Source organism: Topomyia yanbarensis, chromosome 3 (genome assembly GCF_030247195.1).
Source record: "Topomyia yanbarensis strain Yona2022 chromosome 3, ASM3024719v1, whole genome shotgun sequence".
Lineage (NCBI taxonomy): Eukaryota > Metazoa > Arthropoda > Insecta > Diptera > Culicidae > Topomyia > Topomyia yanbarensis.
The window spans coordinates 105,310,906-105,330,543 of NC_080672.1; the positions used below are offsets into that span (position 1 = coordinate 105,310,906).

Below are 19,638 nucleotides of genomic sequence, written 5' to 3' on the forward strand. Positions count from 1 at the left end.
AAATTTTGCATCAGATCAACTTATATTGCCACCAGTAGTAGTCACCAGCACAAAAGAAAGCTGAACGGTAAAAACAATCCTTCCGGCATTATTGCTGTCCAGCAAACTACCGGACCCGCTCCGAGGTGGCTGTGGTACAGACCCTAGGACGGCTTTCGTCTCTTTTCTCACCAGACCACTTATCTGTGGAAGTAACTTTCCTCTTACTATCTCGTGTTCCATCCATTGCATTGTGTTGGATTGCGGTTCCATTGAAGGAAGGCTAGCCGCTTTCCTAATTCAGTTATGGTAGCGCTACGATAGCCTGTCTGATTTTTTACTCGGGCTTGAAACTCGCACAAGTTGCATTTGTGGAAAAGTTTTCGTTTGCCGCATCTTCCGATTTCAATTTTTAACTTGAACAAACTGTGAAATCATTTTACGACGTTCGTTTGATGCAATCAATTTTTTGAACCGTTTGTCGTTTGTTCAAATAGTCGGGAAATTGCGGCAATTAGTAATTAATCGATAATCAGTACAAACAATTCGAAACGTCAATCTACTTAGAGCACTGCTACTATCTACTCCGACAGTTAATTGGAACAGATTGTTTATTCTGGTACTCGTCTGCAAAGTAATTTTATCAATTAGGTGCAAGTTGAACGGCACTTCGACGGGCATCCGCTTCACGTTTTACATCTACTCAACAGTGTACATTTCGTTCACTTTTTAGTTAGTTCCTGTAGTTTGTGTGCAAACAAATCTCAATCAGCAACGTAATGCAATTATGCGCCCAACCATTAACGTTTTCTTTTTCCACTCTTGATACAGATCGCTCGGGCCCGAATTCGGTGGCGCTGTCGGGATGTTGTTCTATACCGGGACAACACTAGCGGCTGCCATGTACATAGTCGGTGCGGTTGAAATCGTCCTGGTAAGTACTTAATGCAGCTGCTGTCTTATTCTACTTCATAACCGGTCGGTAAATAAAGTCTTCGTTGAAAGCGAAAGATAATAAAAAGCTGAGATAAATCTGTGATTTATTGTTACGTTGATCTGGCATAGGATGTGAAGTGTACTGCAGGATGGGGTGCTTTCGAGAGTGGTTGCATTTTTTTTTCTGGTAATCTTGAGATACTCCTTTAATGTTTTTCATTACACGGTGATGCGTACAAGTACGATCGACGGTGGACTTGGTGGGATCCCAGGGATAAAGTCTGGAAAATCAGGCTGGTAACGTCTGGGGGTTTAATTTCATCCGGATTAACCTAGCCTTAATAGGGTATTTAAATTCAAAATTCAATATTGGTTTCTCCAGCGATGTACGCATGATTTTATTTTTTCTTCGTTTTGTTTTTAAAAATAAGCAATTTTGAGCTAACTTGTATCTTCATTGGATTTCTTTTGTTTGGTTTTTGACTCCAGATCAAAAATTGTGGGAACTAGATTTTTCGAAAGAAACACACTTGCGAGATATTGCTGCTCAGTCGCCGTGGTAAAATGACTTACTTTTTTATGTTTAACATTAAAGGGCGAACACGAAATTATTGCGACACATTCAACAGGGCATAACTTTTTTACCATTGGGTAAAAATCAATCAAATTTTGCACACTTTCTCATTGATGTGTATTGTTTACATGCTGTCAAACTCGAAGTCGTGTTTTTCGATTCAACGAAAATGGAGGTGAACCAACGCGAGTCGAGAGAACAAATCCTTTCCAAACACTTGGAATTTTCTAACCTGTCGCACCGACAGTTGGGAAAAATGTTGAACATTCACCATTCAACCGTCTCCAGAGTGTTGAAGAGGTTCCAGGAGCGGTTGACGTTGGACCACGGCAAAGAAGCTGGAAGAAAACCGGGACCGGAGAACAAAAAGACGGAGGGAAAGGTGAAGCGGATGATTAAAGCAAATCCCAACGTCTCAAGCCGTGATTTGGCTAAAAAGATCGGCATGTCGCAGTGCTACGTCCAGAATGCAAAGAAGAGAGCTGGATTACATACATACAAGGTACAGAACTTCCCAAACCGCGATGAGCGAAACGTATATAAAAGCCGTTGGAGTTTTTCACCGGAAAAAGCAAGTTCTATGTGGACGACAAATTTAAGAAGAAGAAAATGTCGAAGTTCGCCTCCAAATATCTCATTTGGCAGGCCATCTGCTCTTGCGGACTGAGGAGTGAGCCTTTCGTGACAAAAGGCACAGTAAATGGCGAGATCTACAAATCTGAGCGCCTCGAGAAGCGCCTTTTGCCGTTCTTGCAGCAGCACGGGGATGCTCCGCTATTTTGGCCAGATTTGGCATCATACCACTATTCTAAAAGTGTCCTGGAGTGGTATGAGGCTAATTCTGTCCATTTTGTTCCAAAGGACTTGAATTCGCCAAACTGTCCGGAGCTGCGCCCGGTGGAGCACTACTGGGCAATGATGAAGCGGGAACTTCGGAAGAGCAAGAAGACAGTCAAAGACGAGAAGGACATGTTAAGAAAATGGAAAAAAAACTGAGAAACTGGTACCGGATGACACTGTAAAGACTTTGATGGAGGGCATCAAGCGAAAATTTAATTTTACACTCAAGGCTCCATCGATTAACTTTTCTTTTGATTTTTGAAGTAAATATATGTATAAAACTACCCTAAAATTTTGGTTTGATTTTAAACATTATGAGAAAATTGGCATGACATTTTCGGTGTCGCAATAATTTCGTGTTCGCCCTTTATTTAGAGTCGATACTGGAACTGGGTTCGGTACAAAAGCAGGTAAAAATATTTTTAGCTTGAGGATTAGTTAGTCTTTGTGCAACCGACTACTCAATATTGTATAGTTTATTATACGGGTCATTCCGCACTAAGTGATAAAAATGCAAAAGCAAATTTCGAAGAAACTGTTTTTGTGTACATTGTGAACCACTTCTCGGGCCATGGTAACACCCCCCCCCCCCCTTTTTGATAAATTGACAAAAAGCTTGATTCTGCTTTGATTGTACCTGCAGTACTATATAATCTAGAAATAATGACTAGGTCTAGGAAAACTGAGAAAATTATCTTTAATTACGAGTGTGAAACATTAAAAATCGTTTTTACTCTGTTTCCAAAGTAATAGAATATTGTTAACTAATCTAAAAAAAATATCACACCAAAATTGCACCACTCAGTCTTGATCAGTTGCGTATAATAAGCCAATTTATTTGAACTAGCCATAAGCAAATTCCCCAAACAGAATTTTTCCAACCAACAGAAATCAAGCGTAAAGAGCTCTTAGGGCACTCTTGATGATGGACCGAACAATGTTTCACTAACATTCCCCAATTTTGGCAATTAGGACCATCACGAACACAGGATCGAACCTTCAGTGCTGTGCCGTTCTTCTAGCCAAGCCATACACCTTCTCCGATGGAGCGTAAAAAGCATCACGTTTGGTTTTGCCTCATTGGTACCAACCGTTTTCCGTCAGATCACGATGCTAGCAATCTGCTTCTGCAATGTTATTTATCCTACCAGCTACGTTTTAGCTTTCGGCCATGGAAAACATAGTTGAAAGCAATTTTCTAACTCAACACGAGCGAGCTGGTCTAGCAAGAATCCATTAGGATTAAATCGAAATGCTCACCCGTAAAAAAGATACCCTATCTTTTCTCGTTCCGAATTTAACCTTAACCCGTTATAGCCAACTTTTTAGAGGGCAAAAAGACTTTAAAAATTGCGTTTTAATGTTTTTGCACATAGCTAGACCCGTTTCATTATTGCTATAGTGAGACCGTACTGAGCTTCAGAGGGATAACTCTAAGTATCGGTTGAAACAAAAAGATGTTCAGCAGTGATATTTGAAGAGATAGATGATATTTTCTAGCACCCGAACGATTTATTTCTGCATTTCATTTGAATCACTAACACCCTTTTCTCTTCGAAATGACTGCGTGTGGGTTGTAAATTATTCTTGCCACCACTTGAAGCTTATCCTCCTAAATGTTTATTTGATTACGTTTTTCTACATTGAGAACGGCTGGAGCACTTTAACCCACACCTCTGACGGATATATAAAGTGCATATTTTAGCACCAGATAATGTTCACAAGCCAAACCGATTTGAGCTTCTTTGAATTCGTTTCTTTTTATTTAGCGGTAGGATAGCGCTTGATCAGACGAGCGCTCCATAAAGCATTGTCGGCCTGAAAGTTTGTTTGTTCATGAATTGATGATTTGGTTTTTGGCACAGAATTACTGTTAATCAAAGGCGGATCCATACGTAATACGTAATAAACTTATGTAATGAATATCAGTTTTGATGGACAAATTTGGTTTGGAATGATTTTTAGATTAACACTTTTATAAAATTTGAAATTTCTAACAAGTAAAAAAATCTCGGAGGGGGTCCAGACCCTCCCCCTGAATGAGCCACTGCTGTTAATAAGAGGATATATGCGTTCAATATATTTTTTGTATTTCATCGCTCCAATGCGCACATTGCAGGTAAATGTTTCGATATAAATGATAGCCTATATTCTGAGCAACTTATAATGGTTATAGAATACTACATTGTCCTTTTTAAAAAAGTGGTCCGTACAGCCACCATCTACCATTAAAGCGCTAAAATGAAATTCTTATAGGGGATCTACTGGTCCATGGTGCGATTATAAAGATATACTCCTTGGCAAATACTTTCAATACAATGCAGTTTTAGCTATGATGCACACCAACCAATATAGGGGTCACAATAAGAAATCACACACCAAAAGATATGAACATAATTCCAAACATGGCAACATTTAACAAGCCGTAATTCACGAAATGACGAAAAATAACCAGGGTTCGGAACAATTCCGGGTACTTTTTTGATTTTATTCTCATCACAGTTCGTTAAAATTACATAGTGAGGAAATTAGCTAAACATTGATACACGATTAGATTAAAAATAAACATGTTTTGGGTAAAAATTTGAAAGCTTCCAAAAAAGCACCAAGATCGCATGATAATAATGCATCTTTCCTATGATTATAAGTATGTGCAAATCGATCACTGACAAATGGATGTGAATTTAATTCAGGCACTTGGCTGCTTCGTCCTGGACTTCCGAATCCGGTGTAGGCGACCAATGCGTAAAAAGAATCTTTGATACGCAACAAGTAATCTGGATCTACAAATTCAAGCAATTTGGTACACATTTTAATAATATTTGAAGTATATTGGTATTGGTGATATTTATTTATATGAGGATTTTTTGTGTGATAACACTTATCAACCCATAACTCCGGAATTGCTGGATCAAATTGAAATTCAATAATAATCAAATTCAATTTTTACTAAGCTTGAGAAATCAGTTCAAGAAACTCTGAGAAACCGATGTGGACAAATTATATCTAGATTCTTCAAATCGTAACACCGGAACCGGAAGTCGGATCAAAATAAAATCCAATAGCAGCCAATAGAATATAGCATCTTTCATTTGACACCTAGCTTGTAAAAATCGGCTCAGGGAAACCCATGTAAACATGTAGCTAATATGACCGCACATACACACACACACACACACACACATATTTTCCGATGTAAACGAACTTAGTCGAACAGTATATGGGGCACGGCCCTCCGAGCATCGGTTAGATATTCATTTTTTGAAACAATTGAATACGCTTGTCCTGTTTGGTACTTTTTGATACTCGTATATGTCAGGGTCGGGCACGCGGAGGTCCCAGTCTGCCCGGACTGCCCAGGTGTAGACGAAACTGCCGAACACATACTGTTCGTATGTCATCGGTTCGACGTCGAAAGAAGAGCAATGCTTGACGTCTGTGGCTGGGACACAACCCCTGATACCCTTATTCAGCGGATGTGTCAATCGGTGGAGAAGTGGAACGCAGTCTCGGCTGCTACCATCCAGATTGCCAGTAGGCTACAGGTAATCTGGCGAACCGAGCAACAGACGACGGGCACGGCTAACTAGTGATTGGTTAGCTGTAGCGAAAAAGGCCAAGCGCAAAAAAGGGAGTGAATGGTCTGTTCATGCCGAGGCAGGTTTGGCGCAGCGACTGGCAACCGCGTAAGGGGTAAACCCAGCCACCCCGAAGCAAGACAGAAGAGTGAGTGTATAGGCGTATAAGTGGACTGCCTCATGCCAAGACGGGAGGGTCGTAGCGTAGTATGTCGGGACTTAGCTATCGATGCCTCATGGCGTGGCGGAGGAGTGAAAGGGTGAGCATCCAAGTCAGTCTCACACGGCATGTTAAGGGTGAGCACAAAAGTCAGCCTCACATGGTATGGTAGAGGCTAGCACAAAAGTCAGCCTAGCAAGGAATGAAAAAGGTGAGCACACAAGTCAGCCTCGCATGGTATGTCAGAAGTGGGGCCTAAGAAAAATGTCCCACATGGGATGCCAGGGGGAGTGACAGAGGTACAATAGAGTGGCACGATTGAGAGTGAATCAGGTGATAAGGTGAGCACCCAAGTCAGCCTCACATGGTATGGGTGGGGCGAGCACAAAAGTAAGCCTAGCAAGGAATGAGTAAAGTGAGCACACAAGTCAGCCTCGCAAGGAACGAAAAAGGGGAGCACAAAAGTCAGCCTCATGTGGGAGTGTTTGAGAGTGAATCAAAGTGCGATTGAGAGAGCACCCAAGTAAGCCTCATACAGGACGTATGAACGCGTGAGTGAGAGTGAATGAGTACATTTAGTACAGCCATCCCCCCAGAAGTAATACCGAGAGGTAGTTCCTGGGAGGAATGATGGCGGAGCCCAATGGAGTTTAGTCGGTATTAATGGCAGCGTCACCATTCGAGCCCGACACGCCCCCAGTGCACCCCGTGTGGTAGATTGGACCCTACCAATAGCACGTGTACTGGGCTAGGACGTAAAGATCTTCTCCATTGTAAAAAAAAATATGTCAGGGTCAAGATACGTAAATTTACACGATTTTTTAGGTGTGCACATCGAAACGAGTTTTTGAAATAAAGCGGTAATACAGCAACTTATTCGTTTCGATTCGCGCGATGGCACGAAAGGTTTTGATAAGTCACGATCCGTTCGGCATTTTCGGTAGTGGCCTGGGATATGAAATGGACAAATTTGGTGAAGCGGTATGACCTATAAGCGATATATCAGCGCACAGCTAATCTAGAACTCCTATCTTTTACCTCTCCGCGATGTCAGACGCAATACAAGTAGGGTTCGCAGAACCGACCCTTTTTGGCGAGAAGCGGTACTACGGTACTGAAGCCGCCAGTACCGGTAGTACCGGTAAAGTAAAAAACTCGAAGAAACTTAAAAGTGAAATTGAATGCTCAAACTGATGACCTAATTCTCAGATGATTGATCTGTGCTGATCAAAAAAACATGTTTATTATTTTTAATTGATTCGGCATGCCATTTCAGTAGAAAATATTTTTCGTATGCGGCACCTTCTTTTATTTCGAAATCTAGGCAACTTTGAAATCAATAACTGCTAAGCGGTGCGACTTTTGTCGAGTTCAACAGATGGTAAATGTAAGAAACACTATTAACATTAACAAATCAATACGAGAATGGCAGTAAATCCGCAGGTTTCTCGCATTTCTTTCTTGATTTTCTGTAAATTGGTTTTGACCTGCGGGAGTATTGTTTAACTTATAGAAGGTAATTAATTTAATTAAAAGTAATCTTGCAGACCGATAGTTTGAAACAGGTCCCCCTAAAGAGTCCACATATTTTTCATAAAAAACTGTACGGTACCGAAAATATCGTACTTACTTTTGTTTAGTACCGGTATTACGGTACCAAAAATGGGTCGGTATTCCCGGGATTTTCGGTACCGGTATTACCGGTACCACAACCCTAAATACGAGCAACCTTAATGAAAATCGGATAACCGATTGGTCATTGGTCATATGCTGACAAGGACAGGTAAACCGAAAAGTGCCTGTTCTCCACCTTAGAAGCAGCTCTATACAGCATATGTCCCGAAACGATATTGTTCCATCCTGTATCGTCATTTACATTTTTTGGGGATGTTGGTTGAATATTGGGCATACCAGCTTATCGATTCCCAGTTTCGTGATAGGACTACTATGTTGGACACATCACACAAGGAGCCGCGACGCTTGTAAGGCGGCATGCCCAATCTTCAAACAACAATCCCGAAAAATATAAATGACGCTACAGGATGGAACAAGAGGCAATGGACACGGCAATAATAAACAGAAACTATATGAAAACGGTACTTGGAACGCTGTAACCCTGTTGGAATCGACAAAAGCCTTTTTGCTTGCTCGAGAGATACAAAAAATGAATGTGGTGCTTGCAGCCTTTTCATAGTTCTACTGGGCATTTAGTGTGCGGAGGGAATTCGCATAGTCTTGTCTAAGTAAAATGATGACTGTTTAATCGTGTATGATGATTGAAAATTGGCAATTCGCGAGAATAATCGAAAACCAGTTACCTTTTTTCGGCAGTTATGTCAGCGTGAAGAACAAACTGTCATATTCATTGGTTTATTTTAGTCCAGTAAATTATAAATCAAATCTTCTCGTTGTATTGAGTACTTTCATATACTTTGGAGTAATACATGTACTATATTATACTGTTTACCCCATCCTACCAACAAAAATTCTATCCCGTGGCAAACGTGGAGATTCAAAGGTATAGACGGTCTCCGTAACAACGTTTGTTACTCTAACATTCATTTCATTCCCTGGCTATAGGGTTAGATGCGCGTGGATTTCCAAAAGTGCGTACAGCCTGCTGTCTCAGGATTGATCTAAAATACAAAACTAATAGTAAGGCTCTAAAATAAACTAAATTGATTGGAGGAATAATCTAAGAACGGGTAAAAAACTACAAATTTGACGTAATGGTGAGATCTCATATTTTAAGATCGATTTTTAAACCTTTTTCCACTTTAAGGCTTCACTAAAAATAGTGAATAGAAAGGATTTGTAGATTTTATAGGTCATTCCTCCAATGAAAAAGGTTTTCTTTCGAGAGGTCAAAAGAAATGTTTAAAGTGAACCGTTTTCAAATGAGATTGTACGCTGTTTTAAAAAATCATCTTTTGCGATAAACGCATTTAAACACTCTCAATGAATTAGAAATGTAATGTAAAATGTTAATATTTTGTAACAGTTACATGGGTTTTGGATATCGCTGATTACTAATCTGAAGTCGGTTTTTCGAAATTCAAAATGGCCGATCCAATATGGCGGACCCTCACCAAAAAGATAAGTGGTATTTCAGCCAAAATCGGAAAGAAAAGGTCTTGTAATTTATATACACGCATTAGGGTTAATATGTATAAAAAAACAAAAAATGGCTATTCCAATAAGGCGGACTAAAATGTGACTCTAATAATAACAGTGGTTCTTTGATAACTCACGATTAGTCCGCGATGCCGCTACAGATCATGCCGTGAAATATCTATACACATGTGCAGTGCAACTAGGAGCTTTCTGGGAACGTATATTATATCATTAAAAGGTTTCTACCTGAGGCGCGCGGCTCGAGCCGAGAGCGTCCCTTGGCGGCCAGGACACCATTTCGAACAATGTCATGTAGAAACTTTTTTGAAGCGTGGATCGAAAATCCAAATTTAACACAATATAGTAGACACTTATATCTTTCAAAAGATTGAAATCCAAGATGTCGACTTCCGGTTTGGCAAAATTCACTATAACGGGTATTTGCGGAATGATATTGATTAATGGGTGCCATCCCAAGTAACAATTGAAGTTTTATAGTATGCTACAAGTGCAATCTAAGTTTTATGAGTGGCTACAAGGAGTGGGAGTGAGAGATCGAAGTTTAGCGCCAGTGTGAAATCCAAGATGACGACTTCCGGTTTAATGATATTAACTATAACCCAATCAATATGTTTGTGAGGAAACTAACGACTGTTGGTGGAGTTCTTTTTATGTGTTATGGCTTGGGCTTCCAGTCTTAAATATTCCGTTTGTTAAATATTTCAAAGACTGGAAGCCGAACATAATCCCTAAAAAGAACCAATCAATATGGGTATCTTCGGAATTGTTTTGATGAGTGGGCATCAAAGGACGATGCTAAACGCCACTGTGAAATCCAAAATGGCGACTTCCGGTTTGGCAAAATTCACTACAACCCATAGGTATTTTCGCAATGATCTTGACGATTAGGTCGATGTTTGATGCCATATTGAAAAACAAGATGGCGGTTCCGCGGTTTCGGAATGGTTTTGACGAGTGGGTGTAAGAGGTCGAAGTTTTGGGGTCATTTTGAAATACAAGATGCTGACATCCGCTTTAACGAAATTGGCTATAATCCAACCAATATGAGTATCTTTGGAATTATTTTGACGAGTAGGTGTCAGAGAACGATGTTTAACGCCATTTTGAAATCCAAGATGTCGACTTTCGATTTGGTAAAATTCACTAAAATCCAACCATGGGTAATTTCGAAATGGTCTTGCCGATTAAGTGCCACAGGCCGATGTTTCACACCATTTTGAAAAATAAAATGGCTACTTCCAGTTTAGCGAAATTCGTTTTAAACCAATCAATATGGGTATTTTCGGAATGCTTTTGACGAAAGGGTCTCAGAGGTCGAAGCTTTAGCCATTTTGAAATCTAAGATGGCGACTACTTCCGGTTTAATGAGATATAGCGAATCCCAGCCAAAATGGATATTTTAGGGATTGTTTTGAAGAATGGGTGCTAGAGGTCCATAATTTGCGTCCAGGATGGCGACTTCATGTTTAGCAAAATTCACTATAACCCAATCAAGATGGGTATTTTCGGAATGGTCTGAGAGTGGGACACGGTTATATAAAAAAATAAAATTTTGCTCCGAGCAACTTTCAGACCTAGAACAACTGTGCAAATTTTTAGCTAGATCCGTAAAACAATATTTTTGCACCCACTGTTATACAAATACAAAATGTTTCGTACGGGGAAATCTACTTTTACAAAATAATTCTTCCAAGAGTCGCCTATTGCTTCCTGAAAAGAAATATGAGATTTATAGGCAAATTATCAAGGAAACCAAGTCTCGAAGACCGGAAAACGAGCTGACGCTTGAAGAAAAAGTTGTGCAAAAACTGATTGCGCAAATTTCAATTTTCATAGCATCCTGGCGGTGGATCTATATACAAAATTTCTAACTTTCTCTTATTATGTACAAAATAACCCCATTTTATCCCTCATAACTCTTCTAAAGTGACCATCAGCTCAGACCATTAATTTGGACACAATTAGAGAAAGTCAAAACAAAATTTCAGATAATTCAGCTGCCAACGACTATGGTGCTAGAGAAAATTAATATTTTATCAATCGCCAGAGCATCAATCGTTTTTTTTTTTGTAAAAGCTTTTTCCACAAGCTTCAGATCATTTCGTGGTCTTCGAGATTTCATTTCATCCGAGATAAGATTAGTCGCAAAATTCTCCGTGAAAATGATTTTCCGGATAAAATTTATTTGATTTTCTCCTTCTCACCGGAGAAGGTGATAAAATTTTAATTTTGTGGAAATCAATAAAAACTTCAAAAAATACACTTAATTACAAAGAAAAGCATCAAAGAAGTATGATAGACTTGTTTTATCGTGTTTTGGAATAACGACAGCAAAGCAGGGAACGCAAAAAGGATACCGTGATAAACCCATTCACTCATTCTCCGGCTGTTTTATTTATCCGGAGAAATAACACGTTATATTTATCCGGAGAAATTGTGTGAGTGCCAATAACTTTTCGTGTGAAAATATGAGTTTTTATTGTCGCAGTAGCAAACTATCTGGGCGCATTTACTCATATGAGCGATAAATGCAATGGTGGTATGTTTTGACATATTTACTATAATTTATAACATTATTTAAAAATAACATTAAAAGGCAATGTGGTTCCATCGACACATGCGCACGAAATTAACCACTCAAGGAATCTCGTGATATTTTCGAGGTTACGATCGATTGCTCTCTTATCTTTGCTTTATAAATAACAATTGTATATCTATCCTCTTTGCTATTTGCTTTTTCATTGGAGGCGCGGACTGTTGATTTAAAAATACTGCGGCCAGTTATTCCTGTTTGAGATTTTTTTTGCTAATACAATAGTTATGTTTTGAAAATATGTTGTGGTCTAAATGAGAATGTTGATGTTATTGTGTTAGTTTTGGTTGCTTTAAATGAGCCTTACTTAAAAACTTCCCCGCTAAACTTTTCGTAGTGTACGGATCGGACACGTGGCAATTTGATTTCTATACATACACACTGTAGCCTGAACCTAGTTAATTAGTTAAAATTTGTGTCAAAGTTATGTTGCATAAATTTAATATACACTCAAGTTTTTTTTACGCGGTTTTTTTTGCGCGGTATTTTTTACATGGTTTTTTTACACGGATTTTGAAATTTACGCGGTTTTCATTTAGGCGGATTTTGAAATTTACGCGGTTTTCATTTACGCGGATTTTGAAATTTACGCGGTTTCCATTTACGCGGATTTTGAAATTTACGCGGTTTTCATTTACGCGGATTTTGGAATTTACGCGGTATCCATCAACGAGGTTCCCTTTATCGCGGATACTTAAATTTAAGTGGTCTTCATTTACGCGGATTTTGAAATTTACGCGGTTTTCATTTACGCGGATTTTGAAATTTACGCGGTTTTCATTTACGCGGATTTTGAAATTTACGAGGTTTTCATTTACGCGGATTTTGAAATTTACGCGGTTTTCATTTACGCGGTTTTCATTTACGCGGTTTTCATTTACGCGGCCTGTATCCCCCGCGTAAAAAAACCTGAGTGTATTTGAAAAAAATATGTGAAATTGTAAACATCTAGTTATAAGCAATTTGAAATGTATTACTGGTAAACAAGGACCAAGTTAAACGAAATGTGCCGTGTCAAATAAACAGTCTGAGAAAAACTATAGTAAAAGAGAGCAAAAAACAAATTAGTACATGCATTACAAGAAGACGTAACGCTATCAAATCAATATATTTTACCTTCAAACAAATAACCTTATTGATCATATATCCTTTTTAGCAGTTCTACAACATACCAACCAACGGGACTGCCAGAAATACAGCACATAACATTCTATTAGTAAGCTTTCGAGCTGTTCAACAGATATAAGCTCCCTTATTAAATCTATAAAGGTGTATCGTGTGAACTAAAAAGTTTCTACTCAAAAAATATGACGAACAAAAAATGCCGACAACCGATAAAAGAAAATCCTACACTATACCTATAGTTCTGTACAGGCTATAACAATAGTTTAGCCAATCTCGTGCACCAGGAGACTAGGGAGGCAGCATAATTCAGCCCCGAGGAAAATAATATGATAGCAACATGCTTGATTTTTGCACCGGATGGCTGTTCTAAAATACAGTTCTTCCATTCCAGCAACCAAGCAACCCGCTCGATAGGGAATAATTGAATGAGAATTTCATCCTTCCGTTCGAAAAGGATGGCTTTGTTCTGCTTCGTAGATAGTTTCTGGGTGTCGGTAGTGTGAGCGTATGAGGCAAAAGTTATAACCAGTCGAAGGTCAAAGATGACCGAAAGGATAGAGAGATTTTCGTGGAAAATGGAACTACCATGGGTATTATATTTGTGAAGGTCGTCAGTGTTGTGATGTTTAGTGTGCTTCATGATTAGCTTTCATCTTTCGAAACAAATAAAATATGTGAGTTATTTTTTCTTATTTTTAGAAACATGGATACGGTCACCATCCACTTTTTCTCACTGTATTGAAATGATATAGCAATAAAACCATTCACCTACTACTAGTGAAAATCAAATGAAAACTCAGATGTTGAAGTTGCTATTGCAATAACGTGTTCTTATTTGCGCCTTTATCGCCCATCGGGAACCCGAAAAGAAAAAGTTAATTGAATTATTCTCGCTACAGCAGCCGATGCGTGCTCAACGAGCCAAGACCTTAGTGGAGCGAAGCTATTGCCGTTAACAGACTACATACACAAGAAGCACCATTATTATCCCCAATGGAATCAATCCAGAATTGGATGAATTTGGGCAAAAAATGCTATCCCTCGGAGCGTGAAGTAGGCTAGTGCGTTGGTGTTAGACCTCGTCGAATCAATAATGGAACCAGACCAGCAAAAAGGTCGCCTTGATGAATTGGAGCAGATTGGTCGTCAATATCGATTTTCGCGAGACACCAAGAAATTTGTCCTGTCCGTGCCACGCACCAGTCAGTGAGAGAACATACTCTGTCAGTTTGAATCGTTGCTATTATGATGAGTTCTTTTATTAGACGATTTTCGATTCCTGACATTGGCAATCGTCATGGGTTACCTGACAGGAAAATAAACATCCTGAGGAGAGGTACTATTATCACGAATCTGAATCACTCACACATTTTTAGTAATCCTCTTCTTGCGGATCAGGTGGGTGGTATACATAAAAAACAACAATAGAAAAGCCCGCCATGCGAAAGAACGTATCACTGTAGACGTATCGAGACTTGTTTGGTCGAAAAAGACAAAGTGCCTCTCTACGTACTGCCGAGTATGTGATGATGGGAATTCCGGGTTATATCAATAAGCCTATAAGGGGGTAAGGAAAATTCTGCGTTGAGTTGTCATTTTAATTGGATTTCGAGCGAAAGCGTAGATGGTTTCATTTTATTTCGAGACTTGATGATACCGTCAGTTTTCGCATGTCTGCGTATATATGTACCGAAATTGATTCAAAATACTCATCCTCTTCCTAGGTCATTCGAGAAACAGATTTTGGATAAATGTAGCAGCTTGCCTTCAAAGAGCAGAATGTCAACTAGCGTTGGCTGGAAAGCGGAATAAAAGCAATTAATTACTGATTGTTTAACCCACTTCACAATAGCCAATAACATTAGTAGATTTCCGGGGATAGTCTGATTCATGATGTTCTATCGTTTATGTCGGCATTTCGTCCATAATAGATAATCTTATAGGCATGTGTATATCTGCAGTTTATATATCTCTGAAAACAAGATTTATGGTGACAGCAAAACGCAATCATTTGGAACAGGAACTCGTATTTTTCGGAAGATTTGCCTCCGGGTTCAATTTATACGAAATCAATATCTGCCATATAATTGACTTTGGAGCATATGGACAGGATTCCCAATACAAAAGTCATCCTCGTAATTCTCTTCGCAATCGTCATACCGACCCTTATTGCTACCATGTCCCATTTGCTAGTATTTTTGTCACTTAATTTTGTCTCGTCTAGTACGATTGACATTAAAAATCTTCCCTGAAGCAAAAAGTCCTTGAAATAGCTAACCTCGGCAAACTGGAATAAATGATTACACCATCGATCTTAACTTATTGAGTGGGCATGTAGACGCGGTAGTTCCTCACAAAAGACTTATGCGACCGATCGAACCAATCCCTTCATGCGTGACCAATATATGTAGATCAACCGAAAATGGGACTTTTAATCCGAAAATGCTGCTCACGCACCCAGGTCAGATTCCTACGTGCCAATTCTGTAATGAAACACTGCATCACGGAAAACTTTACGCAGTAGCAGCTAAGGATAGTTTGCCTACTGCAGTCAAAAACAGCACGTAATCATCTTATGCTAAACCACAAACGGCTGTGAGCCCGATATCTACGGATCTGTCAGGAACAAATATTAACCAAACAACAATAGTTCCCAATATCTCCAAGCCAACAAACGGTACCACCAACAAAGAAGCGAACGCCGAAGAGGATAGATTGACAATAGCGATTGATAAGAACAATAAACAAACAAGAACAATCGACCGTGAACATCAAGAAATTAGTATCTATGACGAAATAGATGCGAACGATAACGTAAGAGAAGGCATACTGATTGATCCACGGTGCAGTACACCGAACAACGCAGTTTCACCACCAAGAAAGAGGATCTCAACACGCAGCAATAAACTGCGTCATTTAGAGACGTAATTTTGAGATGTAATTTTCTTTCCCCCATTTTTTTCATTTTGTAACAAAAACACAAGATCCACGGCTCAGTCGTGCTAACGCGTTGAGCAGTGTCAAATAAACAAAAAAAAGATAGACCGGCTCATTCATTTTGTGACAGTGGAAGGTTATACCACTTCGGTTGTACTCACGTGTCTATGTGAAATTGTTCATTATTTGAACTTGAAGTCTTTCCTCAGGAACATTCTAAAATATTACTCACCGATTAGATTGTCTTACAGATCTTCTGTAACCTTGGGAGAGCGTTCTGCAACCTTGGAAGAAAATCTTGATCTCTTTTATAAACCAAGTAAGGATATGTGTAAATGTGTGTTGAATTACGTAATTGTGCGTTTTGTTGTCGATGGAATTAAATCAATTGAATTCGCGTGAAAAGAAATGTAACGGAAATTCCGGAACTTCCCACTTGGAAAACAACCGCTGAAAATCTTGAATTTGACTGTCTTACGAGTACTAAAACGGTTCAAGAAGGATAGGTTGATATGGAATCACAATGTCGAAATATTGCATCGAAATACCTTATTCGGCAAGGAAGCTGTACCTGTGGAAGAAGTGAAATCTTCGTCATGAAAGGTACCTTCTACGGTAACAGCTTGGCTAGCTTAGCTTAGATAGACTGCCCATAGTTGCACCAACCAGAAAATGATGCTTAGAAGGGGCCAATCATTCTCACTGTGCATATTTCAATAATTCAACATTAACAGAAAGTGGTCAATAATGAGGCCGGCCACGTCCAATGCTGTTCTACCGGTGAAGGAAAGGAATGTTAGTTCGACACTCGCTGTTGATAGACCGAGACTACCTCTGCATCTCCACGAGCATCACGGGAAAGGAATTGTGTTAGTAGGAAAGGGAAAAGATCAGAAGGTAGACAATGTGATCTGAAGAATATGTACGACAATCACTTGCGATCTATTTCCGAGAATTTGAAAGAAGCAACTTGAACTCCGGACAGCCGGCCATCGGGAGTGTAGCTTCTTATTTACACTTCCATAGTCATTTTTTTTTTAATCTTCGTTAAGCTTGAGCGATAAAATGTCTTGAAACATACTCAATCGATATTTTTTAAAAATATTTTACAGGAAAAAAACTAGCAAAGTACAAGAATAAAATAGTCTCAAAAAATAATCGAAGGTAGTAAACAAATCGAAGCCAAATGTGAGACACCTATTAATCCTACAAAGAACGCCAAACTTCCTTGCAGCTTTCCGGATTGTATAGTTCACGTGCTCATTAAAACTTGGTTTTTCGTCCAATGTGACCCCAAGATATTTGATAGTTTCAACTCGTTCAACTATCTCTCCATCTATTTCAACTGTTGCAGTACTTTCATTCATCTGCCGCGTAGTTACAATCATATATTTGGTCTAGGAAATGTTCCGTTTGAGTGTAGGATAAACAAAAGTGGTCCTAGTACACTATCCTGTGGTACACCTAGGTTTTTTTCGTCTTCCGATGAGGTAACGCGGTTGTACCTTGTAACTTGCGTACGTCTTTCTAAATAACTGCGAAATCACTCAAGAACATTTCCTCTTTAACCATATTTCTCCAAAATGCAAATCAGTTTACGGCGATTCATTGTTTCAAATGCTCATTTTAATTTATTTTTGGACGTTTTGACGCAAGTGCCAATACCTTATTTAAGACTTTTTGGTGGTATCCAACGAGCGAAATAGTGAGTTAAACGAAAGCAGTTATGTGAAAAAATCACCCCAGATTCAAGATTGGAACCTGCAACCCTTGGGAGTCCCCAGCCGGGTAATTGATTTTTCAAATGTGCTTGACCACTCTTGGGAGTAAGTAGCGGGGAAATTAAATAAATCAAATTTCTTGGGTGACAACAGTGGTTGTGAGTGGTCTCGCTTTAGAGGCAGTGGTACAATCATTGTCGCCATTGCGATGATAATCATGTGTTTTTCCTGGGACGTCATCATAACCCAGGGATATAATAAGGCCTTATGCATTGGGCCGGAGTCCCAAGGGTTGCCGGTTCTAATCCTGCCTTGGAGGTGATTTTTTCACATAATCGTTCTCGTTTCGTTTTTTGTCCCGTAGATATCACAAAAAAGTCAGTGCCTATCCCAATCCAAGATTTATCAAATCTGAGATAAATTTCACATCATGGGCAACTTTATCAAGTTATTGAAATGGTCATTACTAGCATCAATCTTCAGGTAAACTCTACAAATATGATCACGTAATTATAATCGAATGTGAATGCGCCGATTTCTACCAGAAGCCAGAAAGTAGGTGTGATCACATTGGAATTAAAAAAATACTATGACGAAGTGGCTCGATCACGCGTTCATTTCCTAATGGTTGATTCACACTACTCTTGGAATACCGGGTTCCCAGGTTTATTCAAAAAACTGATTCTTAGTGAGTAGTAGGAACGTAGCACTATTCCTGCACCTTTTCTACATCGATTGGATTATTTTTGTTAGTTTGCAACACTTACGAGACACATCCATTCTAGATTATTTTAAAAACTTATTTCCAATCTATGAACGTATTGAATTTTTTCTGAATTCAGATGCAATCTAGTCCCAAAACTAATTGGATATTCTTATAAATATATCGTTTGTTTTAGAAAAGAAAAAGGTAAAGTTTGAGGATTCAAGGATCGATTGCCATTGGATCACAATGCTGAAATTGGATCGAAATACTTTATTTGGCAAGCAATCTGTACCAGTGAACATGTTGTGATATTTTAACTGATACAGCTGGTTTATGTGCAGCTATAGGCTCCACTTGTAGTTATATTCTTCTAACACAGAACCACTACCCTTCCCTCCCCGCGATACCAGCTGAAATACAAGCAATCTTGGTGAAGATCAGGTATATAAATTTACCTATATCAGGGGGTTTATCACCACAACCTACGAATGTAGCTACGAGAACGTAGAAGTTTGTCTATGCGATCGCCATAGAAGGCACCCCAACTACAGCTAGTCTACGTATGTGGCCTACTAGAGATTTGAAGCATAACAGCAGACTTCCAGGAGGGACGAGTTCCGATTAGAATGGAAAGAGGTAGTATGCCATAGACAACACATAGGAAATATTGCTGCCAAAAAGTCTGCGACTATTTAGAAGAAGCTAGACGCTCGCCCTCTCCGGAACACAAGGCGTTGGATCATGAAGACAACACAGATCAATCAATAGGTGATTCACGCCTGATATCACACCGTAGCACTGAAAGAGGCGCGAGCGAACGACCTCACATATCCGAGATGTTCATTGAGGCGTAGCCCGAACGCTATAAACGGTGTAGTGTAATCATTCACTCAACCAAGCGATAATCGAATTAATTCAGCAGGAAGTGCAGAGAGAACTGAATAGATGGGATAGTAAATGAAGCGATGTGTCGAGGCGAAGTTTGAGGTTGAGCGCGTAATTCACTAGTGTGAATCATGAATTCGTATCATTTCCAGAAGACTTACCCCTTGGTCTTCAAATACTACGATATGATCTGCAAGATGGATGTAGAGGTTACGCTGCATAGCGATATGGACCCAATGTCGTGCCAAGAATCCCGAAGTTCAGTATTCAGTAGTGGCTGGCACACTTCAGGTCATGGACGGCAAAATTCTGCCCAAGGTACCTAGAGCTTAGGTAGACCCTGGTAGATCTACAGCTAATATTGCTCTGTGCGGTAGTGTCGCCCGTTAGATCTTTGGGATATTAACTTCTGTCCAGAAGTGACCCACCACAAACTACCGGGACAGATGAATACCTATATGGCAACGGA

General features: G+C 39.4%; 1 protein-coding gene across 9 annotated transcripts in view; it reads left to right on the forward strand.

Annotated features, from left to right (window-relative positions):
* LOC131693203 (solute carrier family 12 member 4) overlaps positions 1 to 19,638 on the forward strand; it is a 666,250-nt gene that overhangs the window by 529,229 nt on the left and 117,383 nt on the right. For all 9 annotated transcript variants that reach the window (XM_058980844.1, XM_058980846.1, XM_058980845.1 and 6 more), the window contains one exon: positions 811 to 913. In XM_058980844.1, coding sequence (XP_058836827.1) covers positions 811 to 913 — 103 coding nt within the window. The remainder of the gene's footprint in view (positions 1 to 810; positions 914 to 19,638) is intronic.